Raw genomic sequence first — 25438 nt, forward strand, 5'->3', positions numbered from 1 at the left:
TGAATCTGAGTATTCAGATGATGAGGAAATGGAGTTACATGAACATGTTTTGTTAATGAAAAGAAAAAGTAGGCCTAAAATTAAAGCCAGAAATATCTGAAAATCACATTGTATCTTAAGAAGATAAAGGCGAGGTTTGGACACTGGTTTTGATTTGAATGATGATACGTTTAGGCGTTATTTCAGGTTGAATGGACCTCAGTTTTTTGCCATTCATGATATGATAGAGGATTCTTTGCTATGTTCTCATTAAAATTATGTAACCTGTTAAGACATATACATAGATACATTATTTCAAATGTTTCATTATTAATACCGGTACTATTAAATCTCATAAAAATAAAATATAGCCCTATTTATTTTCAGATAATCTTATATTTGTCTCCAGATTTCTTCTTTAAGTTTCGTGTTTTTATAGTTTTGATCCCGTGTATCATATAAAAAGGCCTACGGGTGACATCGTACAAGTTCGATAAGTTTCTGACTGCAATTATCAGCCATCTTTTCTCATTTTCAAATACAAACAATACAATTCATCGCCCCCGTGATATCTTTTTCTACATTTAATCGTCATAAAGAGTATAAATGTCATACATCTTTGATAAATATGTCAAGAAAATTCGCTGAGCTACTGATTCCAGCGAGAAACTCGCGCGAGGTTTTTGCCTCGAACGAGAATCTCTTCCAGTGTGTGGACGTCCATTTGACTCCATGTTATCAATTTTTTAATTTTCTCGCAACACATTTCTCGCTAGCGAAAACTCTTCAAGTGTGTTACAGGCAAGTGCATCTAATATTATAATCTGTTCTCAGAGAGTAACGAACCGTTATAGAGCACCTGGCAAGCCAGAGGCAACCTGCAGTTGACGAGCAGAGTGGAAGGGATCCACATAAACCGCTCTGTGCAAGGCTTCGTCTTGTTCCCTTCTACAAATATGCGCACGTCCAGAACCAGGACGTCTCCCGACTAACCCATGATTTCGAGAACGACGAGCCCATAGAACGAGGAATTCCCAGTCTACCTGCCTCAGGGAATGAAAAGCCATTTTTGATGAGAGCAATCAGCTGAAGTCTCAGCCTCTGTGGTCCGCACATCGACATAGCTACTATTACTCAAAACACATGCCTTTTTTTTATTTTAGTAGGTTATTTTACGACGCTTTATTAACATCTTAGGTTATTTAGCGTCTGAATGAGATGAAGGTGATAATGCCGGTGAAATGAGTCCGGTGTCCAACACCGAAAGTTACCCAGCCGGCAATTAGATTAATTAATGCCTGTTAAATTAAGATATTTATTTCAAACGATTCTGAAAACATACCTTGTTCAAATTTCAAAACAGTCACTATCTGAAGTCCGCAATGCAAGCAGGATATGCGACTTTGTGGTCATAGTATAATAATGATTTGGGTAAATGTAGTTTTAAAACTGTGACGTGACTATAAATGAAGCACTATGTTCTTTTTTCCACCATTTTTTTCGTTATGGACGTCTCGAATTCGTAAAGTGAAAACTTGTTCACCCCAATAATGAGATATTATATATTGGTTATGAAAGATATTTGCATTAATGCTTGTAGTATACGAGACAGCTCTCAGCTTGATGTAAACATACAACATGTGTCACTGTTGGACATAACAAGCTTTGTTTTCCTTTACTTTGATTAAGCCTACTGAATATAGTTGCAGAGAAAAGCACTTTTATGTCTTACAGTACCTACACTGATTGTTGCAGGGCTAAATGTCAGCTATAGCAACTGAATAGTAATGATTCTCAACTTACCTCTAATAAAGGTTTCTTCTCGTCTACTTCTGTATCATCACCTGCTTCTACAGCCAATGGATCGTCTTCCAGTTCATTCTTGATCAAATCCATTACAACTGCAAGAAGGAAGTGACTTTAATTTTAATAAATTGGAGGTAAATTCCTGCAATCGATGGATGGCCCTCCATTTTGCACAACACAAAAAATTAGTTTAAGAAGGAAGCATCAGCTACTATGGCTATTTGCGCCCTTATCTAAAATTCTTTGGAAAACAAAAACACAAACAATACCGTAAGCTAAATGTGAACCCGAACTAAAAGCGTTGTCGCATTACAAAGACGAACACAAATGAATTACCCACAAGGTGATTTATAAGAAATCATAAAAATGAGGATAATTTGTATAATGAACTCAACAGTAAAATACACAATTTCTTTAAACCACAGACTTACAAAAAGAATTAAAATATATGTAGGCTACATTACTAGTGTCTTCTGATTGAGCTTCTGGCTGATAATTATGTGCATCTATTATCACGCAGTACATCTCACTTGACGATATGTGTCAAAGGAAGAACAATTGTTTGTATACATCTGAAGTCTGACTAATGTAATATGTAGCTAGTCGACGATGTATGCAATGGAGGGGGAAAGGAACTGGCCACCCTACCTCATTATCTCCTTGTCTAATTACCTCAGGAGTGGTGCCTTCTTTGTATCACTTGTGAAGTATAGCCCTATTTTCGGACAGTTGACTCAACATCAGTAGTTCAACGTTAATGCAAGACAAGAAGGTACTAGCATTAAATTATATATCTTCTTTGTAAGCAAACTTACACTTAAAGTTGAAGAGAGAGCCATAGAGAAAAAGTAAACGTTACCGATACCGGATATATTTTACTCCAAATATTTTACTAAGCAATTTTCTTTAGTAAAGACCGCTATTGTAACAGTATGCAGCACTGTAACAAACAATAAAATGTATTTACACATAATATGTGTAATATATTATCTCTTTAGCATTCACTGTCAATAATGTCAATATTCGCCTCTACCGGATTGGTGAAATTTAAATTGCATGTTCAGCGCGTTAGAATTCAAGACTGCCGTGACACAAAGACCACGTAGAACAATGTTTCTCAACCTAGGAGCCCCGACCAATGTCTTATTAGTCTGTTAAGGTAAGCGTTCGCTACATCGTATCGCACTGCTCGTACGAATCGCATGCAACGGATATATTAAGTGCAGTGCGTTCACTGTAACGTCTTCACCTCATTGGATTCCCCGATCAGCTGTTTAATACATGACGTCGTACGATATTGACATTATTGAAAGCAAAGGAGTTAAGGTTAGGTCTATTATTTACGTCTGTTAGCGAATACGAATTTGTAATTGCTTCATGCGTCTTAATTGAAGAGGAAGAAACGAAAGAAATATTGGTTACATAATATATTTGCAAGAAATGTCTTGATTACTGTAATGGGAACGCCTCAAATTATATAATTCTTCGCAATTTTCTACACGCGAAATAAGTTTTCCGTCTGCCATTTTGGCGCGACACTGAACATGGCACAACATAATAGTAACAGTTGACCAATTAAAATTGATTTATTAAAGAAGGCCATGGTCGCACGCATCGGAAAAGTTGCCCATCCCAGAAACGTGGACGGATTTGCCATGAGGCGATGCGTCCGATACGATGTAGTGAACGCGGTTACATAACAATTACAGCAAAGATAGTCTTTTTCCCATGCGTGCGATTCGTCCGATGCGTGCGATACGATGTAGTGAACGCTTACCTTTAGATGGCAGACTCTGGGGTTCTATGCGAATCCGTGATAGATGGAGAGTTGCAAGCCAAAAATGCACGTCGCATTATATGGGGTTACGAGAAATTTGGGTATTTAACCGTGTTATTGTAAAATAATGATTACAATTTCCTTTGCTGATAATCGTCATATCTTCAATTCATATAGCTATATAGACAAAATAAGCAAAAAACAAATATTTTCCTAGGCAGGTTGGCCTCATTGGCTAGCGTCTCTTACCCGCACATAAGACGTTGCACTGGTGTGCATTTGTGGCTGCTGGCGGGTATGCTTTCTACCTCTCCCTTCTGCACGACGGTGCATATTACGTTGCACTAGTTACACTTTACCCATTTCAGCGAGTGCTTACGACCACTGTTATAGATCATAGGTGGAATCCAACAATCTTTCAGTAACTGTTTCTTTTTTCAGTCGAAATCATAGATGTTCGTCCAACGTATCTACTAACGACGTTTTCGTGGCTATCATCCATTGAAACTCCAGCTTCGACGTCTGCCTCATCAAACAGCTGGGTCTGGGTCTGCATCATCTGAAGTAGGAGGGACTGCCTTAGTTGACACATTGGTGTCATGTTCAGCTTCGTTGCTTCCACTCCCATTTATTTCCTTTTCTAATTAACTGCAAACAACATACTGCAACGACTAATATACTCCATGAGGTTATATGAAAACATTATTCCTGATTAGTTTCATTAGCTCGTTAACTTCGATCCTTAATTTTATTATATTACATAAAGCAAAAAGGTACGTAACGGTACCAAAGAATTTCCTAATATCCCTGTTTCATAATCTCAGAGTCGATCTGATGAAACTGAACTAAAACTCCCAGACTGAGGCAGTGATGCATCTCATGGTGACGTCACAGCGTGGTAATTTTTATGGCACTTTGAACCTTCAACACTAACATTGAGTTGACAACACAGGCTGGGTGACTGGTGCCTGAGATGCACCTGATGCTGTACACACAATCTAGAACCACGAGGATCATCAAGAAGGCATAAACACACTATATCTGTAGAACAGCTGACGCCTGACAGCGCATATGCAGATCATTGGCCAACTCTTCGGCCAATCAGGAAACGTGGGTGGGGCTACATCTCACACGTCATACTCGCTTCCATATAGGCCTACTTCGTTTGTGGACAGGTTTTCCAGATGCACTCCAAGGAAAGAAATTTTTCAAGAATTAAATATTTTACCACTCCCCTGCATCTACATTCTAGAAACTGTTTGCTTTATACATAAGAATCGTAACTATTTTAAAAGGAACTCTGAAACTCACAACCATAACACAAGAACTGCCAACAATTTGCATATAAACTGTCATAATACTACCAAAAGTCTCAACAGTACTTCTCATACAGGTATCTTATTATATAACAAGATACCAGGGGATATTAAACACTTAAATTATGAAGGTTTCAAAACCAGGGTAAAAACTATTCTGCTCCAGTCCATGCCGTTCAAAATCATTGATTTCTTGCATTAAAGCTATAAAGCAAAGTACCTACCTTCATTACTGGTGCACATAATTTTTTCTCCAAATAATATTAATAATAATGTAGGACTATCTCGTTTTTACCTAATCTCTCTTAATTTATTTATTTAATGTCTTGTAAACGGAAAATGTATTATATATATTGTTATTTATTGTGTCTTTGGTAGTTTTACTATCCTTTGGAAAACTTAAGAGTGTTAAAATTAAATTCATACTAGAAATTAATAAAATTCATACTAGAAATCTTATTTGTGTGTGTATGTGTGTGTCTGTATGTGTATTTTGTGTGTTTGTATCTAATGACGAACCTATAATCTGTAATAGATTGTACAGGGAATGAATAAATACAATACAATACAATACAATTGCGGAATGTCATCGTATATTCCAGTAGTTCAGCATATTTTACTCCCTTCAACATAATAACAAACAGATGTTTAGTTAAGAAGTTCTTTTTTTTTTCGTAAGTTCTCCATTTTTTTTCCTCTTACCTGCTTTATCATTAATTTGTGTAGGGGGAGGCAGCTGCCAGACGACGACGCCCTTGACTGAAAATACCCAATCCATTTCAACTACCGCCCCTGAGCACGAGTTCTACTCTTTCAGGGGCGAGCTAAAGTTTTTTCTATATATATTATATTTTATGTTACAATTATCAGCAGAATAATAAGTAAATAAATAAGTAAATAAACTCGCTCGCGAATGCAACAAGCATATCCATCATAGCACTACACATGCAGAGAATGTTTGACACTGTCCGGCACGACCGACTACGCTACAAACTAACAAACTTAGGACTAACACCACAAATTATGCGGTGGTCTTCGACTTCCTGCAGGATCGAACAGCACGGGTTAAAGTGAGCCAAAAACTGTGTGCTGCACTCACCATCGACAGAGAACGGTGCTGCCAACAATCTAATTGTAGCAGACATACAGACAACAATAAAGACCAATGGCCAAATTGACCAGTTCGCCGACGATAAAAGTTATATAGAAAAAGCCCAAACACCACGTCTTGTGGCGTAGTGAACGAACAACGCTGAGATTGAATGTATTCAAAACTCGAATTCTGCTAACCAAGAAATTACGATTCCCTCTAGAAGATTACGAGATAGGTATCCAATCTTAACTAGTAGGTACCTGGCCATCCCTTACCAGCAGCATAGGACCGATCTCGGACCCAAACTTAAACTGAGTAACCATATCACAAAATTAAGAACACGATGTACCTTGCAATCAGATTATATTGTATCTCCGGCCACCACCCCAGTAAGTACCAATCCCCGTACAAATGAACTAATTTACACTAGAATAATTGCTTTGTACAGCAGAATACTTGCCACGGCAAAGAAAAGCGTCGCCTCCATGGAAAAAGCGACTGCTACATAGGGTTCTCCACCTGCGAGTCAAATCGTGTAGGCTCTGACGAAAATTAAACCAACAAATATTTACATTAACCACAACAACAACAACTAAGTTAAAAAGCAATGGAGAGGCCTTTAGTTCAACATATATTCCATTTTATATCAAAATAACACATATTCTTCAGTCCTACAATGATTTCTCTTGCAACTCTAACAAGACCATGTGAAGTACAAAATAACCACTAGAAAACAGACCTTAATTAAATAAAAAATATGTATACAAGATGTGTGCAATGAAAACCCGCTAAGTCCAAAGAACTAAATTCTCGGGAAAACGAAGAAAGTATATTCTATATTAATTAAATTTCTTGGCATTAAATATGCTTTTATAAAATAATTTATTATCATTACATGCAATTAACATATTCCTAGGCTTGCCTTTATTAGAAAATAATATATATTTCAAGACTTAATTTGGATATGACTGTTTTTTATGCTTAAAAGTGATGATAAGAAAAAATTATATTATAATTTCAGTCAACAACCCATCTGATAAGTTGTTCACTGAAATTTTAATCTAATTTTCCTTATCATATATTATTCAACTTCTCTGAACTTTGAACTTGAACATGACTTTTAAACTTGAAAGTGATGTTAGAGGTTTTTGAAAGTAAGGAAAGTATTTCCTTCCCAAAAAACTAGTTCGATTAAATAAATGTGTCTCAGTGAAATGTACAGCAGAGTTCGTATAGGTCAATTTCTGTCAGATGCGTTTCCAATTCACTGTGGGTTAAAGCAAGGAGATGCACTATCACCTTTACTTTTTAACTTTGCTCTAGAGTATACCATTAGGAAAGTCCAGGATAACAGAGAGGGTTTGGAATTCAACAAGTTATATCAGCTGCTTGTCTTATGCAGATGACGTGAATATGTAAGGAGAAAATCAACAAACGATTAGGAAAAACAGGGGAATTTTACTTGGAGGAAGTAAAGAGATACGTTTGGAAGTAAATCCCGAAAAGACAAAGTATATGATTATGTCTCGTGACGAGAATATTGTACGAAATGGAAATATAAAAATTGTAAATTTATCTTTTGAAGAGGTGGAAAAGTCCAAATATCTTGGAGCAACAGTAACAAATATAAATGATACTCGGGAGGAAATTAAACACAGAATAAATATGGGAAATGCCTGTTATTATTCGGTTGAGAAGCTTTTATCATCGAGTCTGCTGTCAAAAAATCTGAAAGTTAGAATTTATAAAACAGTTATATTACCGGTTGTCCTTCATGGTTGTGAAACTTGGACTCTCTCTTTGAGAGAGGAACAGAGAATAAGGGTGTTTGAGTATGAGGTTCCCAGGAAAATGTTTGGGTCTAAGAGAGATGAAGTTACAGGAGAATGGAGAAAGTTACAGAACGCAGAACTGCACGCATTGTATTCTTCACCTGACATAATTAGGAACATTAAATCCAGAAGTTTGAGTTGGGCAAGGCATTTAGCACGTACGGGCGAATCCAGAAATGCATATAGAGTGTTAGTTGGGAGAGCAGAGGGAAAAAGACCTTTGAGGTCGAGACGTAGATGGGGGGATAATATTAAAATGGATTTGAGGAAGGTGGGATATAATGATACAGAGTGGATTAATCTTTCATTCAGGATAGGGACCAATGGCGGGCTTATGTGAGGGCGGAAATGAACCTGCGGGTTCCTTAAAAGTCAGTAAGTTATTAAGTATGGAAAGTATTTCCAAACATACAGATGGAAAACAGAAGGATATTTTACCTTTAACATTAGTAAATCATGTAACAAATGAAAAAGAGAAAGTATATGCCTTCCTCACAAATATAGAAAACTGTTCTCTTTATTTTATAAAGACATCAATAATCTACATTTGTATTCTATATACAGTCGGAAAAAAATATATTTAAAATAGTATCTTAACATGAAGAGATTAAAATAAAATTCGAACTTTGAACGGATTTCTGCTGATAATCATATTTCATGGGAATTGACACTCGAAACACTCCACATATACTACGATTAAAATGAACTCCCAGCTATGCACAGGCATGTATGATTATTAACAGAGCCCTCTGTCACCGTTCGTGCTGCCGTGAGTGATATTTCAAACCCGACGGGTCAGAGTAACACTTCGCACACACAACGCACTTGAAAGGCTTCTCGCCGGTGTGCACACGCGCATGTCTCTTGAGGTGCCCCGATTCCGTGAAGCATTTCCCACAAATATCACATTTGAATGGTTTTTCCCCCGTGTGTACGCGCATATGTCTTTTGAGAACTCCAGAATGCGCGAAACATTTCCCGCAGACATTGCAGTGGAACGGCGTCTCGCCAGTGTGCAGACGTACATGTTTTCTCAGACTTCCGGAGTCCGGATAACATTTTCCACAAAAATCACAACCGAATGGTTTTTCTTCTACATGGAGGTTAGCATGGCTTTTGAGATTTCCAGATTTTGAGAATCTCTTCTCACATATATTACATTGGAATGGCTTTTCGCCTGTGTGTTTGCGCGAATGGTACTTCAAGCAGTCTGGGTCCGAGAAGCCCATCAGACAAATTTGACATTTAAAAGGTTTCTCTCCTGTGTGCTTGTATGCGTGGTATTTCAATTTTGCCTTCTGAGTGAAACATTTTCCGCAGACATCGCACTGGAAAGGGTTTTGGCCGGTGTGTTCATATCTATGGTACTTCAACTTTCGGGAGTCCGAGAAACATATTCCACAGTCATCGCACTTATAAGGCTTCTCGCCGGTATGCTGACGCGAGTGGATTTTGAGGTGACCTTTGGCTGAAAACCACTTTCCACAAAGAACGCAGTTGAACGGCTTCTGGCCTGCGTGCTGCAGCAGATGTCTTTTGAGATGCGCGAACTGTGCGAAACACTTTCCACAAACATCGCATTTATATGGTTTCTCACCGTTGTGGTGCCGTTCATGGTTTTTTAGAGACTGTAACTGAATAAAACACTTTCCACAAACCTCGCATTTAAATGGTTTTTCGCCTGTATGCAGACGTAAATGGTTTATGAGAATACTCTTTGTTGAGAAACTATTACTACAAATGTCACACTTATATGGCTTTTCCCCCGTGTGGCTACGTAAATGAACTTTGAGAGCTTCACATACTAAAAAGCACTTTCCACAAACATCACATTTGAACGGCTTTTCGCCAGAATGACTTCGCAAATGTTTTGTAAGTGAATATTGAGTAGATAAAAATTTGCCGCAAATGTTACACTTGAATAAACTCCCTCTCCTGTTACAAATATCTGAATCGGCAATTTCGTCTATTCGAGACTGTGATTTCGAGTTGCATTCTCTTGCATAACACGTGTTGAAATTATGGTGGTTATTGTAATCTGTTAATGTCTTTCTTCTGGACTCGCAGTTCTCGGAACTAGACTCTGTAATTTGGTCCTCTTCTTGTGCGATAACATCGTTGTATGCTGACACCCCACTCTGCTGCCTGCCTGGAATGCTGTTACCAAATACACTATTATCCTCAAAAATAATAATTAAGGCACAAATCTGCATCAGTATCAACTAAGTAATATTTACATGAACAGGAGAGTTCCATCTTTTGCTTGGTTTGCAACGAAATGTTGAATTCTGACGGTTAAGTAGCTACTTCTGGGATGTCTTATCAGTTCCCAGGATTTATAATCGTCATAATAATTAAAGTAGGAAACATCTCGCCTAGTGAGGAGTATTTTCATTCCTCATTATGGTCATAACTTGAGATAAACAAGATTGGCATTATCTAGTAGGTAGAGGGCCTATTGAATTGTAGGAGAAAGGGTTTGGTGTGTGTTCTTTTCAGGGCCAGGTACCATGCTTTGTTGACCTTGTGTCCTTCTTCCTTACGATTAAAGATGTTTGTGTATTTCAATAGCCTCCCGATGTAGCCTGGCTAGAAGTGTGGCATCCACTAAGGATGTCGGTGTCTCGAACCTGATGATGTGATCCTCCTCTTTAAATGCATGCTCGGCTACGTCTGACTTGTCTACATGATCTAGACGGCAGTTCCTTCTATGCCACGCTGTGCTGTACCTTTGAACACAACCTCAGGAGCACGGGGTTCTGTACACTCCAGTTGTTGAAAGTCAGTCACGTTTGTATGAAAATTGTCTCCACGTTGTTTTAGTATCTTGCTGATACGGTCTCCAGTACAGGTTTGGCCTTGGCTCAGATTGGGTGGTGTTAGCCCAGAGAATCATCATCATCATCAATGGCACGACAGCCCTTCATGGGCCCTGGCCTTCTTCAGAAGTTTTCGCCATTCCTCCCCATCCAATGTCAAACTTCTCCAATTTCTAACACCCAAAGTCTTGATGTCATCCATCACACAGTCTTCCCATCTCAATCTCGGTCTCCCAACCTTCCTTCTTTCCATCGGAATAAATTTAAAAACTCTCTTCGCAACCCTATCATCTTGCATTCTCACAACATGCCCGGCCCAATCCAATCTTCTTATTTTTATAAATTTAACAATGTCCGGCTCATTATATAATCTGTACAGTTCGAAATTATACCTTCTTCTCCATGTTCCGTTTTCTCTAACTGGTCCAAAGATTTGCCTAAGAATCTTTCTTTCAAATGTACATAATAATGTCGCATCTAACTTCGACAATTGCCAAGTCTCAGATGCATAAGATAGTACAGACCTTATAAGAGTTTTATACATCATAATTTTTGTATTCCTAAATATAATTTGAGATTTCATATGTCTTCTAAGGCCATAAGAGCATCTATTGGCAGATAATATTAGTTTTTTTATTTCAGAACTAACATTATTTTTGTTGTTAATTTCAGAGCCAAGATAGATAAAACTATGGATAGTTTCAAATTTAAAAGAGCCTAGTTCCAAGTAAGGAGCCCAGAGAATACCAATCCTAACGACGCAGGATGTGAAAGCCTACATTCCAAGACATATAATTCCTCTGAAGGAGTTGTCAAGTGACAAAAGGTATAGATGAGCTGTAGGTATAGAAATTTAAGTGATGAGGTGTTGTTTCTTATACCATAGTATTGAAAATTAGATGAAAATTTCAAAAGTAAACGAAGAATGAAAGATGGTATGATAACAGGAACAAATGACTACCGGTACAACATTTGCAACAACTTGGAGAATCACACATCAACTAGCACACATTGGAATAGGAAAACCTCATCGTAATGGGAATCAGATGCAAACGAAAAACTTAGAAAGGATCCTGTATACGTTTAAAAGACACTGAAGAAGACGATGAAGATATAAGGCGAAGACTTAAGGCTGTAACTTCAGGAAACTGGAAAGTGGGTTACCTATCTGAAAGAAGAGCTAAAAGTCCTTAAATAAGGATTACGTACATTAATGGCAGTAATTGTAGTGGCGGTGCTGGTCGTGATTACAGTATTAGCAGCAGCACTACTATATACAGGTTTATTTTCATCAAAACTTAGATATGTAGTACGTCATCAATTAATGCAGATCGATCGCACTTGTTTTCCAGGTACTCACTTTAAATAATGTATTTAATATTAACATATACTATTCGCCTACTCCAGGGGTTCCCAAAACGGTGTGTCGCGAAATTTTGGAATTGAAAAATAAATTTTGTCATCCAGAAAGACTCTTTACACCGCATTTTTTAATTACAACCTAGTCTTCGATATGGTACACTTTATTTTGAGACAGACTTTACCAAAGAAACGTGAACACCTGCAACAATGCTTAGTAATTCGTTTACTCTTCCCACTTAGTGATAAATAGAGTTTAGAATCGTCAGAACATATTGGTGAGTTTCAGTATGAGAGGGTTATAGTGCGACCATTTTATGAAAAGTGCTTTATTTAAATTTTATCATGGAAAAAAATGTTAATTCAAAAAAGGCATTCTGAATCAAGCTCTGAGTTAGAAGTAGACAACAGCAGTGCTAATTCGAATGTGCGCGGAAATTCCCTTCAGGATACGTATTGCGTTTCGTAAATATAGTGATGAATACTTGCAACTTATGGTTTTACATGGCGTAGAGATGAATATAAGCAAAATCCCGAGTGTCTTATATGCGGAAATCTTTTGTCAAATCAATCAATGGTATCGAATAAACTAAAAAGACATTTAGAACTGTCATTCTCGTCATGCTTGCGTGAATCTGCATTTTCCAACATGAAAATAGTGAAATCTAAACAAAGGAACACACTGCTGAATCTTGAAGATGATTTATGTGTCCTCTGAACCATAATCACGTATAGAGAACTCTGTCCAACGCACCAAGTGCAGACTTCACATTAATTTAAATAGGTGAGTTTTCAAAAATGACAATAAAAATGTTTTATCGGACATCCAGCATAGTTAGTTTGGGATTTTTGACACATAGGTTTTTTTTCTTCTAATTCCACTCAAGTTGCTGCTTGTTTTGTTTAGAATTGTCGATTGCGTGTTAACATCGACCTATCTACAACAGTGGATGTACGACATTACACAGAAATTATCAATGCATTTTTCTGGCGGAACATGCTGTAACGGCGTTCCGGCTCCTTTTCCTTGCATTTTTCATCATGCAAGCGAAATATGTGTGAATAACTATGTTATTAATTTAATTTTTCTTTGAATTCTTCTTAGACTTTGAAAATCTTAGTTGTACGAATAGGAGAATACAAACGACAAAATTCCCGCGCAGTAAACAGTAATAATCCCCCCGTCCACTATAAAATATTCTACACAGAGTTCTACCACTTTTTCCTTCACAAGGAAATCACTGGTTATTATTATATTGTTGTTAATAGAAACAAATAAGTGTGTCGCGAAATCGTGGGCATTCAGTAAAGTGTGTCGTCAGTCAAAAAAGGTTCGGAACCACTGGCCTAATCTACCCTAATGTTTTAAGTTTAAAAATTACGCCTATTACTTACATAACATGACATTGTTAACAATGAATATGCCTATCGATTAGCTTCCTCTTCCCATTTAATCCTTATTGCACATCATAATTTTTCTACCTTCCTCTTTCTTCTAGGGATCCTTATAATTTCCTGCAAGTTACTTTTAAATTTGACTTTAGAACTTACTTTTCAATAAATATCTTCCTTATCTTGCCAATATCTGCGCAAGATAATATTATATGCTAAATGGACATACAGTATATCCTTTTCCATGTTTCTGATTCTGTTCTCCAAATTACAAATTGTCAAACTGTCACCACGCTAAACCATCTGTTCCTTCCTAAGTTATGCACTTGGAAATGGAATGGAATTTACGAGAGGGGGACACTATACCCCAGCACTGCGTCTTGTGACGATCTATTGCGCTAACCATCAAGCCAGGCTCATTCCCAAACCCACACCGGCTGACTGCACTAAGGTTCGCTGCATATCCAGGTTTCGAGCAGACAATCCTCTCCATGCATCACCAACCAGTGATCAGGGAATGCTATGGGATGATGATGAAATGGAGAAATCATGACAGAATGATGCAGATGTGAGGAAAAACGGGGGAACACTGAGAAAAAGTCCAACTGCGACCTTGTCCTTCACAAGTGTCACTATGGATTTTTCAACGGAACATCCGAGACCTGAACAGGACTCGAAACTGCGTGAGAGACTTGAGGCCTGACCATTCACCCACCGCAAGCTCTTCCCTGGTGTTATCTCTTATGTATTCTTGTTGTACCCATAATACGAGAGGGATCCAGGAAAGAACGACCGTTTTGTTGTAATAATTAAAAAAATATATATATTTGAAAAAACAAAGTCTGTTACATAACTGAAGCTTCCTTTACGTCTCTAAATAATCACCACCTACATTTAAACATTTGTCGTATCTGTTCACTAGCTTTAGAATTCTCGTGTTATACTCCTTTGCCACCAGTTCATTAAGCCAGGTGTTCACTGTCTTCTTCAACTCTTCATCACTTCCAAAACGCGTACCACCCAGAAAGTCTTTCAGCTTAGTGAAAAGGTGAAAATCGCTAGGAGCAAGGTCTGGACTATAGGGCGGATGATCAAAGATTTCCCAACCGAATTGATCCAGCAATTCTCGAGTTGAAGCAGCAATGTGCGGGCGGGCGTTGTCGTGAAGAAGCACAACTCCTCTCGAAAGTATTCCTCGCCTCTTGTTTTGGATGGCTCGCCGTAGTTTTCGTAAAGTCTCACAATAACAATTTGCATTGATCGTAGTGCCTTTTGGCATGAAATCCAGCAAAAGAACACCTTTGCGATCCCAAAAGACAGTAGCCATGACTTTTTGTGTTGAGAGAGTCTGTTTCAATTTTCTCGATTTCTTGGGTGATGAGTGATGATGCCACAGACGTGATGGGCGCTTGGTCTCTGGGGTGTTGTGAGACACCCAGGTCTCATCACCAGTCACAATTTGATCAAGAAAGGCGTCTCCATCTGTGTGACATCGCATCAAGAATGTCAATGCTGAGGCCATTCTATGAGTTTTGTGTTGGTCACTCAGTTGTCGTGGAACCCATCGTGCACAGATTTTGTGGTAGCCAAGATGTTGTGACACAATTTCACCAAGCAAAGAACGAGAAATGTCAGGAAAGGCAATATGCAATTCGTCGAGTGATGTGCGCCTGTCTTGCAAGATTCTGTCGTTCACTTTAGTCTTCAGGTCTTCTGTGATGAGTGATGGGCATCCGGGTCGAGTTTCATCGTGGACATTTGTTCGCCCATTGTTGAACATTTCGCACCATTTTCTCACATTTCTTTCATTCATTACAGTATCACCATACACTTCTTTCAATTGCCGGTAAATTTCTGCAGGTTTCAAATGTCGGGCATTCAAAAATCGAATCACACTCCTCACCTCACAGTCTGTGGGATTATCAATCACGTCGTTCATTTTGAAGTAACACAAAATGCACAATGGCGACTTGTTGCAACCAGTACTCACAACATTATGAGAACACATGCTAAGGAAGCCAGTTGACCTTCAAACAAGGAAGGGGAGTCAGCTGCGCGGCGGGTATGCGCGAACGGTCGTTATTTCCTGGATCCCCCTCGTATTTCCATTACTCTGTAATCACTTAATGACCATAAATTAGATACTTATAATTTCATGCCCCACTATACCATTCATGGTTTTGCATACTCATCATCATCATCATCATCATCATCATCATCATCATCATCATCATCAACCATACAGGTTATAGGCCCTGGACTGTTACTGTCCACAAAAGTTTTCATCCCATCTCTTCACTGGATGTCCAGTAGATCTCCTGCCTCTAGGTTGGTAATGCAGGGCTGCACGAGGGATTCTAGAGCTAGACATATGCCTCACGTGCTGACGCCAATTATCTTGATAGTGACAAATGTCTGCTAGTATTGAGTTAATTTCAGGTTCCTTTAAGATGTCTTCATTTCTTTTATGGTCCCACTTAGTATAGCCAGCTGTTCGGCGCATGAATCTCACTTCACTAGCTGTGATTCTACTTGCGCCACATTTCCTTGGACTCCAAGCTTCACTTCCATAGAGCAGGACTGGTCACGATAAGGTTTTATTCAGACAAGGGCGGGTATGTCGCTGAACTACAGATGGTTTTATGATTCTATCTATGATGCCCATTGATTTATTATACTGTAAACTTTAGCCATGAATGTATAAATCTGCTAAGATATTTAAATTCTTTAACTCTTTCCAAAATACTTTGTTCTGTGAGAAAGCCTTAGAAATTTATAGAAGTCCGTGACATTCCTCAATGATCCTTTAATTAGGTTTACAGTTTATAAGTGAATTTTAAGTGGTATTCATGATGGTGGAATTGACCCTAATCTCCTTCTGTTTTCGAACATGTCTTGGCATTAACTCCATGGGTATGTAGGTGGAAATATTTGGAACAGCAAGGAAAAAACTTTCGCAAATACTTGCTTAATTTGAGTGACTGAATAACGTTTCAATTCTTTATAATTAATAATAGTTTGAGGAATGTGCAACCCGTGATAATCTACAATAAAATACGATGAAAGAGTAATGGAACAGAGAAAAATTCTCTCTGGTGCCGGGATTTGAACCTGGGTTTTCAGCTCTATGTGCTGATGCTTTATCCACTAAGCCACACCGGATACCACCCCGACGTCGGACAGAATTGTCTCAGATTAAGCTCCAACTCTTAGGTTCCCTCTAGTGGCCGCCCTCTGCACTACGTCATAGATGTCTATGAACGTAGGACCGAAGTCCACACATGTGCTGAGGTGCACGCGTTATGAGTGACTAGTTGGCCGGGATCCGACAGAATAAGCGCCGTCTTAAATCACGAAGTGATTTGCGCATATCATATATATTATTTTAATGTACCGAAGTACATGTGATATTTCCATGCAGATATTCTGCATCATTATACGATGAAAGAGTAATGGAATAGACATCTATGACGTAGTGCAGAGGGCGGCCGCTAGAGGGAACCCAAGAGTTGGAGCTTAATCTGAGACAATTCTGTCCGACGTCGGGGTGGTATCCGGTGTGGCTTAGTGGATAAAGCATCAGCACGTAGAGCTGAAAACCCGGGTTCAAATCCCAGCGCCGGAGAGAATTTTTCTCTGTTCCATTACTCTGTCATCGTATGATGATGCAGAATATCTGCATGGAAATATCACATGTACTTCGGTACATTAAAATAATATATACAATAAAATAGCCTCCTAATCATTATATATCATTCAAATTAAGCTTTGAAATCAAGGACTACACTACACTCACCTCTCAAGGAAAACTTCATCCTCATCTGGCGATACTTTGAGCTTCAGCTCCTCCTTTACTTCGCTCACGTCACAAGATTCTTCCTGTAAAAGAAGACAAGTAAAACAGAGAGTGCATCTCTAGGCCTAGATGAAGACGAGGTTGTTGGAGGAATCTGTCTCCACGCCGGCATTCCATTATCGCTCTTTCAATCACCATCTGCCCTGAGTTTTAAATTATAGTAACCCAATCCATGGTACAACACCAGTAACAGAGACAAGAATATTGTCTGTGACAAGGAAACCACATCTGCCACTGATTCTGGTAACCTCAAGGTGGGTTATGCATTATCTTTGAAGAATCAAGGAATAATGAGGCTGAAGATGTTTCCTGTCTCCAAGGCACGTGATCTGTCTTTTTCTTGCAGTTTTTTTCAGGAGCGAACATTTAATGTTTGAATGACTGTATAAAATCATAGGAATCATGTTCCATAACAATGGGTTAGAGAGAAAAATAATAGAGATATTCGTGTCATCTTTTGCCTCAGTAAGGATACCATCAGGCTGTACAACATATCGCAAAGTCTCATTTTCGTAAAAAATTAGCATAGGCCTACTGCAACTTTTTGCCTTGGAACCACAGAATTAAAAACAGGTCCTTCAGGATGGATTAATTGCTGCAAACACTATTCGCATATCATTTTGTCATTCTTAGAACATTGAGTTCACCACAAGTCTTTTCGGATTTTCGTTGTAGTCACTCCATTCGTAACTGCTGGCTCACAAGCTTCCTCACGCTTCTATACTCATTAACGAATTTTACCTCTGATGAGGAAGTTCGTTAGACAGACTTCTTCTGTCAGACACTGCGTCATTATTCCATGAAGAACTGCATAAGATCCTGTCATACAAGTTGGCAGAATGAGTTGTCTTATCAAAAGACGTATGTGTCTGGTGCTCAGGTACGTTCACTTCATTAGTGCCTTGAATAGTTTCAATGATGCAATCGCCATCTTTCTTGCCATCAGAGTATTTATTATACACACTGTGCTAAGACGAAGTTTCTGAATATCTTTATAAATTTGTCATGAGCAACATTTTTAATTTAAAACATAGTTTCCATCACAATTAGCACGAAGTTCTGCATAGGATCCAGGCAATCCTCATGATGTTTTTTTTTTTTTAATAGGTTATTTTACGACGCTTTATCAACATCTAAGGTTATTTAGCGTCTGAATGAGATGAAGGTGATAATGCCGGTGAAATGAATCCGGGGTCCAGCACCGAAAGTTACCCAGCATTTGCTCATATTGGGTTGAGGGAAAACCCCGCAAAAAAACCTCAACCAGGTAGCTTGCCCCGACCAGGAATCGAACCCGGGGCACCTGGTTTCGCGGCCAGACACGCTGACCGTTACTCCTCATGATGTCTCTTGCTACCATTTTAATACACAATGTTAGTACACCAATGTTGTATATGGCCAAATTAGGAGGACTGCATTGGGTGTGTATGCTTTAAGTCAGAGACGGTATACAATCTACAGATATATATGTGAAAGAGACGCAACCTCAAATGTTAGAAGCAATGGCGTAGCCAGACTAATTATTTTAGATGGGCCAAATATGCGCGGTTTAGAAAGTACCTGACCCATCTCCTAACAATGCCACTGCCGTCAACTCTCTTGAAACTCATTCTCGAGTCTTATTTAATAACATGCAAAATTATGATAAACAATCACGCAAGACGTTCCTATACAAACGCTTCATAAGGTGAACTGGAGCTGTCGAGATTTCCTAGCAACGAATCTCTCGATAGCTGGTGATGGCCCTTCAATAGTTCCCAACTTTTCTCCCTCTCAATGGATAGAATTGCTAGACTGCAAAGCCTTGTGCTTGACATGGTTGTCCTGGTGAAAGTTTTTATTCGTCGTAATGCAGAAGAAGTCCTTTTTTTGCGGTTGCAGTCGTGATGAGACAGATCAGTATAATTTGTAAGACTTGAAGGACAGTATGTCCTGCAATGCCAAGCCCATGCTCATGTGGTTTAGAATATAGGTCATACACCTTTTGATTTAATATTAATTAATTTCACTAGGGAACACAGTTTTTCTAGGAGTTCCTGGTTTATGTTTGACACAAAATTTTAAGACCCATACAAGTCAGCCAGTTCTCGCAGTGTCTTGAAGTTTATGAAGTCAGGAGACTTTGGATCACAAGCTGATACTGCTTCACAGAAAACAAAATTTTCTTCAAACCGTCTTTTCATTTCCGATATGACATTACCAAGTATATTATATAAACTTGCTCTCAGCAAAACCTTATCATATTGCTCGGAATCGGAAATCTTCAGTGCAACACCAGCATCATCAGTAACGAAATGGTCTGTTACCAGAGACTGAGGGATGATGATCTTTTTTCTTGTGCAGAGACACTGATTCCGAAAACTTCTGCCATACAAACAACACTGGAATAAAATTTTTCGAAGTTTTCTTCGTTTTGAAGCTTTAAAAAGTTTTATATTGATTTAATGAGGGATGAACATTTACTAATGAATTTGCGAGAGTAAGAAAATCGTCTAAACATACCAAATAAAATAAGGTGTCAATTTTTTCTAGCTGATGTAACAATCCAGTACCCTCGACAGTTTCCTTCTTTTTATTGTTGCAAGGCAATATTTTTAGAACCAACCTAACACATTTAAATTGACTCTTGAAGAAATTAATGCATTTTTGACTTCTTATCTTAATTCTATCGATTGTAACTATTGCTCTGGATCCATGGTTTATTTTTAATGTTGAGTGTTTTCCGTAAAAAACGCAAAAATTCGCAAATTTTTTGGGTGGGGCTGGGCCCATCTGGCCCACCCACTGGTTAGAAGTACCAAAGCCTGTCCGTTAGAAGGTAAACATTCAACAGCTCAGCCAATTATAGTTGAATCTCTTGATATAGCATTCCAATGAATATTTCTGTCATGGCGTTTAGGAAGTGCCTATTTACCTGAATTAGGTTGAATCTGAGTAAGTAGAACATTCACTCTGCTTGGAGATTATTGACCAAGAAGCGACCATACTCGGAGAGAACAGTATTAAACTTTACATTATCTTAAAATCCAACAGTATTAAAAACACAACAATATAATTAAAATTCATTTAGCTAGACATGTTTCAAGACATGCTGTCCATCTTCAGTAGCTTTCTGAAAATACGAAAAAAAACTATTGTAATATATATGTATTGAACTATTTCTTAAATATTAAATGAATGTGGAGTACAGTATTGATTATATAGATGTAAAAAGTGAAAATGGACATCCTAATGTTGCAGTACTTACGAGGCCAGATCCTAATGGTGTGCAGCCTATTGCCGACTGACTGCATGCGTGTAAGCACGGAATGGTGTGAACCAATATGTAACTAAATGAGAATGTTCCTGTCTACTAGAGTCTTTTCATTAGGTTGTTCTGAGTATTTAATCTCTCTTTATATATTTCTATAGATTCCAAAACGACAAGTGCATGACTTTTATTCTGTACATGTACTATACCCATATCATATTCTATATTTGTGAAAAAATGTTGTTGTTGTTGTTTTCTAATGCCAGGCGTTTGACAATAAAGTCACTTGACCTCTTGCACTCCAATATTTTTCAAAGATATTATCATGACCAGCCAATGAAGCACAGATTTTGAGGTGTTCCGAATCCATTTCTTGGTTTGAGTTGCACAATGGACAGTTAGGGGACTGATATATTCCAATTCTATGCAGGTGTTAGGCCAAACAATCATGGCCTGTTGCCAATCTAAATGCAGCTACAGACGATTTTCGTGGTAAATCGGGAATTAACTGTGGATTTTGATGCAGAGAGTTCCATTTTTTCCCTTGGGATTGTGTTATCAAATTTTGTTCGTTGAAATCTAAGTATGTAGATTTAATAAATCTTTTTACAGAGTAATACGTAGATTTAGTAACAGGTCTGTAAGTAGCAGTGCTGCCCTTCTTTGCTAAAGCATCCGCATTCTCGTTTCCCAGGATTCCACAATGGGATGGTATCCATTGGAATACAATTCTTTTATTGAATGATATTAATTGAGAGAGCATTTTAGTTATTTCTGCTGTTTGAGATGAAGGTGTGTGTTTAGAGACTATTGATAGAATAGCTGCTTTGGAGTCTGACAATATAACTGCATTTTTAAATTTACTGATGTGGCATAGAAGATTCCTGAGACTTTCACTTATTGCAATGATTTCTCCATCAAAACTTGTTGTTCCATACCCAAGAGATCTACAAAGTGAGAAGAGACAGCACGTAACACCTGCACCGGCACCTTGTTCTCTGGAGATCAAGGATCCATCAGTGTATAAATGAAGCCAGTTTTGTGGAGGGTATATAATATTAATTGTCTCTAAAGACAATTGTTTTAGTATTTCAGTGTTTACTTCTGATTTCAGTATTTCTTCTGTTAAATTTAGATTATATTCCATATTTAATAGAGTTAAAGGGTTTGGTTTAATTTGTAAGTTTTCTTTTAAATTCGGGATATTGATTTTCTGTTTTAATTCTTGAACAATGGATATGAAACTTTTTTGAGTTTTCAATCTACAGAGAGGACTGTATGAATGCCAATTGTTTCCTGGTAATCTAATAAGTTTTTCATATTGAATCAGTGCTTTTTCTTCTATTGTCATTTTGATGCTGTTAATATTAGTGTGAAAAAATGTTGGTCATTATAATGAAGTTCATTAAAAGTCAACTGAAAATTAATGTTATGAGAAGTCTGTCTGCGTTCTTTATATCTTGTATTGAACGTTCTTCCAGTCTCACCAATGTACAACTGACATTCTAATTTATAGACTCCTGAAGAAATCAACTTATTGCACTTTGGGTCCAATTTATTGAATAACATATTTTGTAATGTGCTATTAGTTCTGTGTGCTGTTTCATCATTAAATTTTCTAAATGTGTTGGCAACGTCATGTGATATGTAAAGTTATTGGAAAATGTAAAAGTAAGAACCTTTTTTCTTTTCTGTGATCAGAGAAAGTTTGGAAACATCTTTAATCAATTTTCTTCGACTTCTACATTTTAATATATTGTTTACTATTGATTCTTTATATCCATCTTCGTATGCAATTGCGTGTATTATTTGCAATTCGTTATTGTAATCTTTTTCATTCCTAGGAATACTCATGTCTGTTTATTAAACTACTGCTATTCCGAACTGTACATTCAATTAAATGCGGATGTGGTAAACACAATTAGTGGGAATGCGAAAACGAAAATAAGCATGGTGATGTGGTGGACATTTTGCATGTAATGATCACAGGCATTAAGGAAAAAAATTGAAGAGTTAACAAAGATAATAAAATCGTGCAAGGTAGAAAAAGAAAGCACGAGAGACATCATTGAAATATCTGGTCACAGCCTGGAAGAAAAAACACACTGACCAGAGGATATTAGAAGAGGACTCAATGACTAGTGCCTCCATAAACGTCTCACCTCAGCTTCACTCTTCACAGCGGTACAGCCTATCAGCTCAAACGAGTAGCTGGTGTCCACACATTCTGTCTTCGTCCCAGTCACACGCAGAGCTAACTCGTTCCCTTCCTGTGGAACATGTATCGCATCAATTGCACAAGATCCCAACATTCATGTCTATATTTTCAAAACATATTCGGTTGCTCTTAATTTTGATATCAACAAGTGTACATGTAATCCTTCCATATTCGTAAAACCTTGGCCGACAGTTGATCCCAATGCAAATAAAAAGCACATGTAAATATTATCTTATCACTCACACACTGATTTCTTGGAACAACTCTATAGCATTGCATTTTGAAATACCAAGGTCCTGAAATAGAAAGATTTTGCACGTTTTCTTTTTTATTTAAATGTAGGTAATTTGCTGCATAATGGGAAGTTGAGTGGAAACAATTACTGGCATAATTTATTTAGACTACTGGGGGCAATTTATTAATATATGACGTCATGATAGATACGACAAAGAACTGTCGACTTGGTTTTCTTTAGTCTCCTTTAATTTGCTGTACACAGTACTAGTAATTGTCCACAAGGACAGCCTAAATACAGTACCTACGTCTATTGCTAACATAGCTTAAATGTCCTCTTGTTCATGTCTCTCTCTCCATCATGTCTTAAGATGATTTGTTGGTCACAAAAATAATTCTAAAATGGTTAAGATAAAATCGAGGACTAAATGTGAAATTAATGTGAACTACAATCGATGTTTCATTCACAACAAAATGCTTAACAGGCAACACGCTTATAGCATCATGTTTTGTACTATATACAAGACTGTTAGGAACTAAGTTACGATTTTTTGTGACTAAGTAGAAGAACGAATAATCACCAATTGGTGTAAAGACCTAAACCTGTCAGTTTTTGAAGTTACTAAGCCCTCGAAATGTACTCCTTGTTTTCGCACTGTACGTTACAGACTCATTGGTGCTCTTTTTCCAGGCTCGATGTTATGTTTTAGCCTTTCCATTAGGTAAATAAAAGCATCTTAAAAAGTGACGCTTAAGATGTTCTGTCGACAACCCAGAGATATTTGGAAGTGGTCTTCTCCATTTACTGAAATGAGTGTTTTGGATTTCCTGAGACTAAATTCAGTCATTGCATGGGACGGGATGCAAAATTGCTTAAACTTTCTCAAAAAATGCTTAAGAAAACAACTACCGTAAATGATTCATACCAGTATTTCTTTTATGAAATCTCAAATGTATTGGTAAGGGCCTACAGTATGTCACTCCTGAAAAGGTTAAAGGTTGGAGCACTGCTCAAATGAGAGTAGATTTAAGATGGGTTCAATTGTTACAATACTTTGAAGAAAAATTCATTCCCTTTCCACAGGCACTTGATATTGTGGAGTTCAGTTTGTGCCTTCCACACACAAATGCACTCACTGAGAGAGTTTCCTCAATGATGAACAAGATGTGGACTGCTGAGAAATCTTAATTAAAAACTGAAACACCCAAACATCCCATAATAAAAAAAAATTATAGTGAATTCCATGATTTAGTTCAGGAAAATACAACGTTGTTCTATGCTGTACACCCCAGCCAAAAGTACAGACAAAGAATGAGATGAAATTATAATGAAGTGTTTGCTCATTTGAAATTATTCAAATCCTAATTATGGTATGTGTGAGATAATAATTGGTATTAAAATTTGCCTCAAAGTGCATTTTTCTAATGTGCTAAAATGTAATAATAATTTTAAATTTTAAATATTGTTTTTGCTGTTTCTGTAGTTTGCAGATGTGTCAATAGTCTTAATTATTTTCAAAACTGCTCCATTCATTATGTTTTTTTTTTTTTTTTTTTTGCTGTTAAAACTCGTCACGAATCTCAGCATCTCAAACACTGAAGGCATTAAGGACTGCTGCACTGCCATCTTATGTGTACTGCTTTTGTTTATCAGAATTGGTCACCCTACATTATTCGCACATGTAGGAACTTCAGTAGAATTCTAGCCTATCTGACGGGACTGAATGCACATCCGTGAAACAGCTTAAGTTCTTATTCAGATTCTACACTTTCCCACTTTCCTTACTGAATATAAATAAAATTCGTAGACTGTATGTTACTATCATCTAGTACCGTATATTGCTACAACCATTGAAATAGAAAATAGCATTGCCTTTCACTTTACCTCTGATGAAGGCTTTCTCTCCTCTCCATCAGTGCCGCCACTTAACGGATCTACCTCGGGTTCCGTCTTTATTACATCCATCACAGCTCAGGTGATTAAGGATGTAGGCTGATGAGGGAAGTGTTACAACATAAGATTCTGAAACAGCGAAATACATCCTGTCATACAAACACATGAAACACTTTTGGTATAAGTGACGAGGTATTATGCACACCGTACCTCATGCAGAGTTGTAATAGCGATACGTCGAGGTTAGTAACAAGGATAGAGAGGGTTTAGCTAAGTAACAGTCTGACACGTAACCCCAGTGACTACTTGCTAGCTACAAGTGTCAAATCCTAGCTTACCTTACACCCATTCCAGTCTTGCATCAGCATTCATATGGATGTACTAACCCTTATTTGAGTATTATGTGATGCGGAATATACAGGATGTAATATAAACTTTCTCCCGAAACTTGCTGAAGTATTAGATGTTGAATTACGGTAGAGGCTTATATACAAGATGTATATACACTAGCTCCCAAAATTTGGTGAAGTATTAGGGGATATTAAATTAGCCTATATGGTAACTTTTATTCAACAATAATGTCACTTTTATTTCTAACGTGAATCACACACCC

The 25438-nt window shown here is 37.7% G+C and overlaps 1 protein-coding gene and 1 long non-coding RNA gene across 2 annotated transcripts in view; one reads left to right on the plus strand and one right to left on the minus strand.

The window, feature by feature from the left end:
• The window catches only part of LOC138693375 (zinc finger protein 665-like), an 89620-nt gene extending 66962 nt beyond the window's left edge, over positions 1 to 22658 (minus strand). The window contains exons 1-3 of the mRNA XM_069817298.1: positions 22642 to 22658; positions 17170 to 17252; positions 1783 to 1880 (exon numbers count right to left, since the gene is read on the minus strand). Coding sequence (XP_069673399.1) covers positions 1783 to 1880; positions 17170 to 17194 — 123 coding nt within the window. The 5' untranslated portion in view covers positions 17195 to 17252; positions 22642 to 22658. The remainder of the gene's footprint in view (positions 1 to 1782; positions 1881 to 17169; positions 17253 to 22641) is intronic.
• On the plus strand, positions 2699 to 5472 carry LOC138693489 (uncharacterized). The gene is made up of 2 exons (XR_011330338.1): positions 2699 to 3663; positions 4004 to 5472. It is a non-coding gene; the product is annotated as an uncharacterized lncRNA (long non-coding RNA).
• Positions 22659 to 25438: the final 2780 nt, after the last annotated feature.

The sequence above is a fragment of the Periplaneta americana genome, chromosome 17, assembly GCF_040183065.1.
Source record: "Periplaneta americana isolate PAMFEO1 chromosome 17, P.americana_PAMFEO1_priV1, whole genome shotgun sequence".
Classification (NCBI taxonomy): domain Eukaryota; kingdom Metazoa; phylum Arthropoda; class Insecta; order Blattodea; family Blattidae; genus Periplaneta; species Periplaneta americana.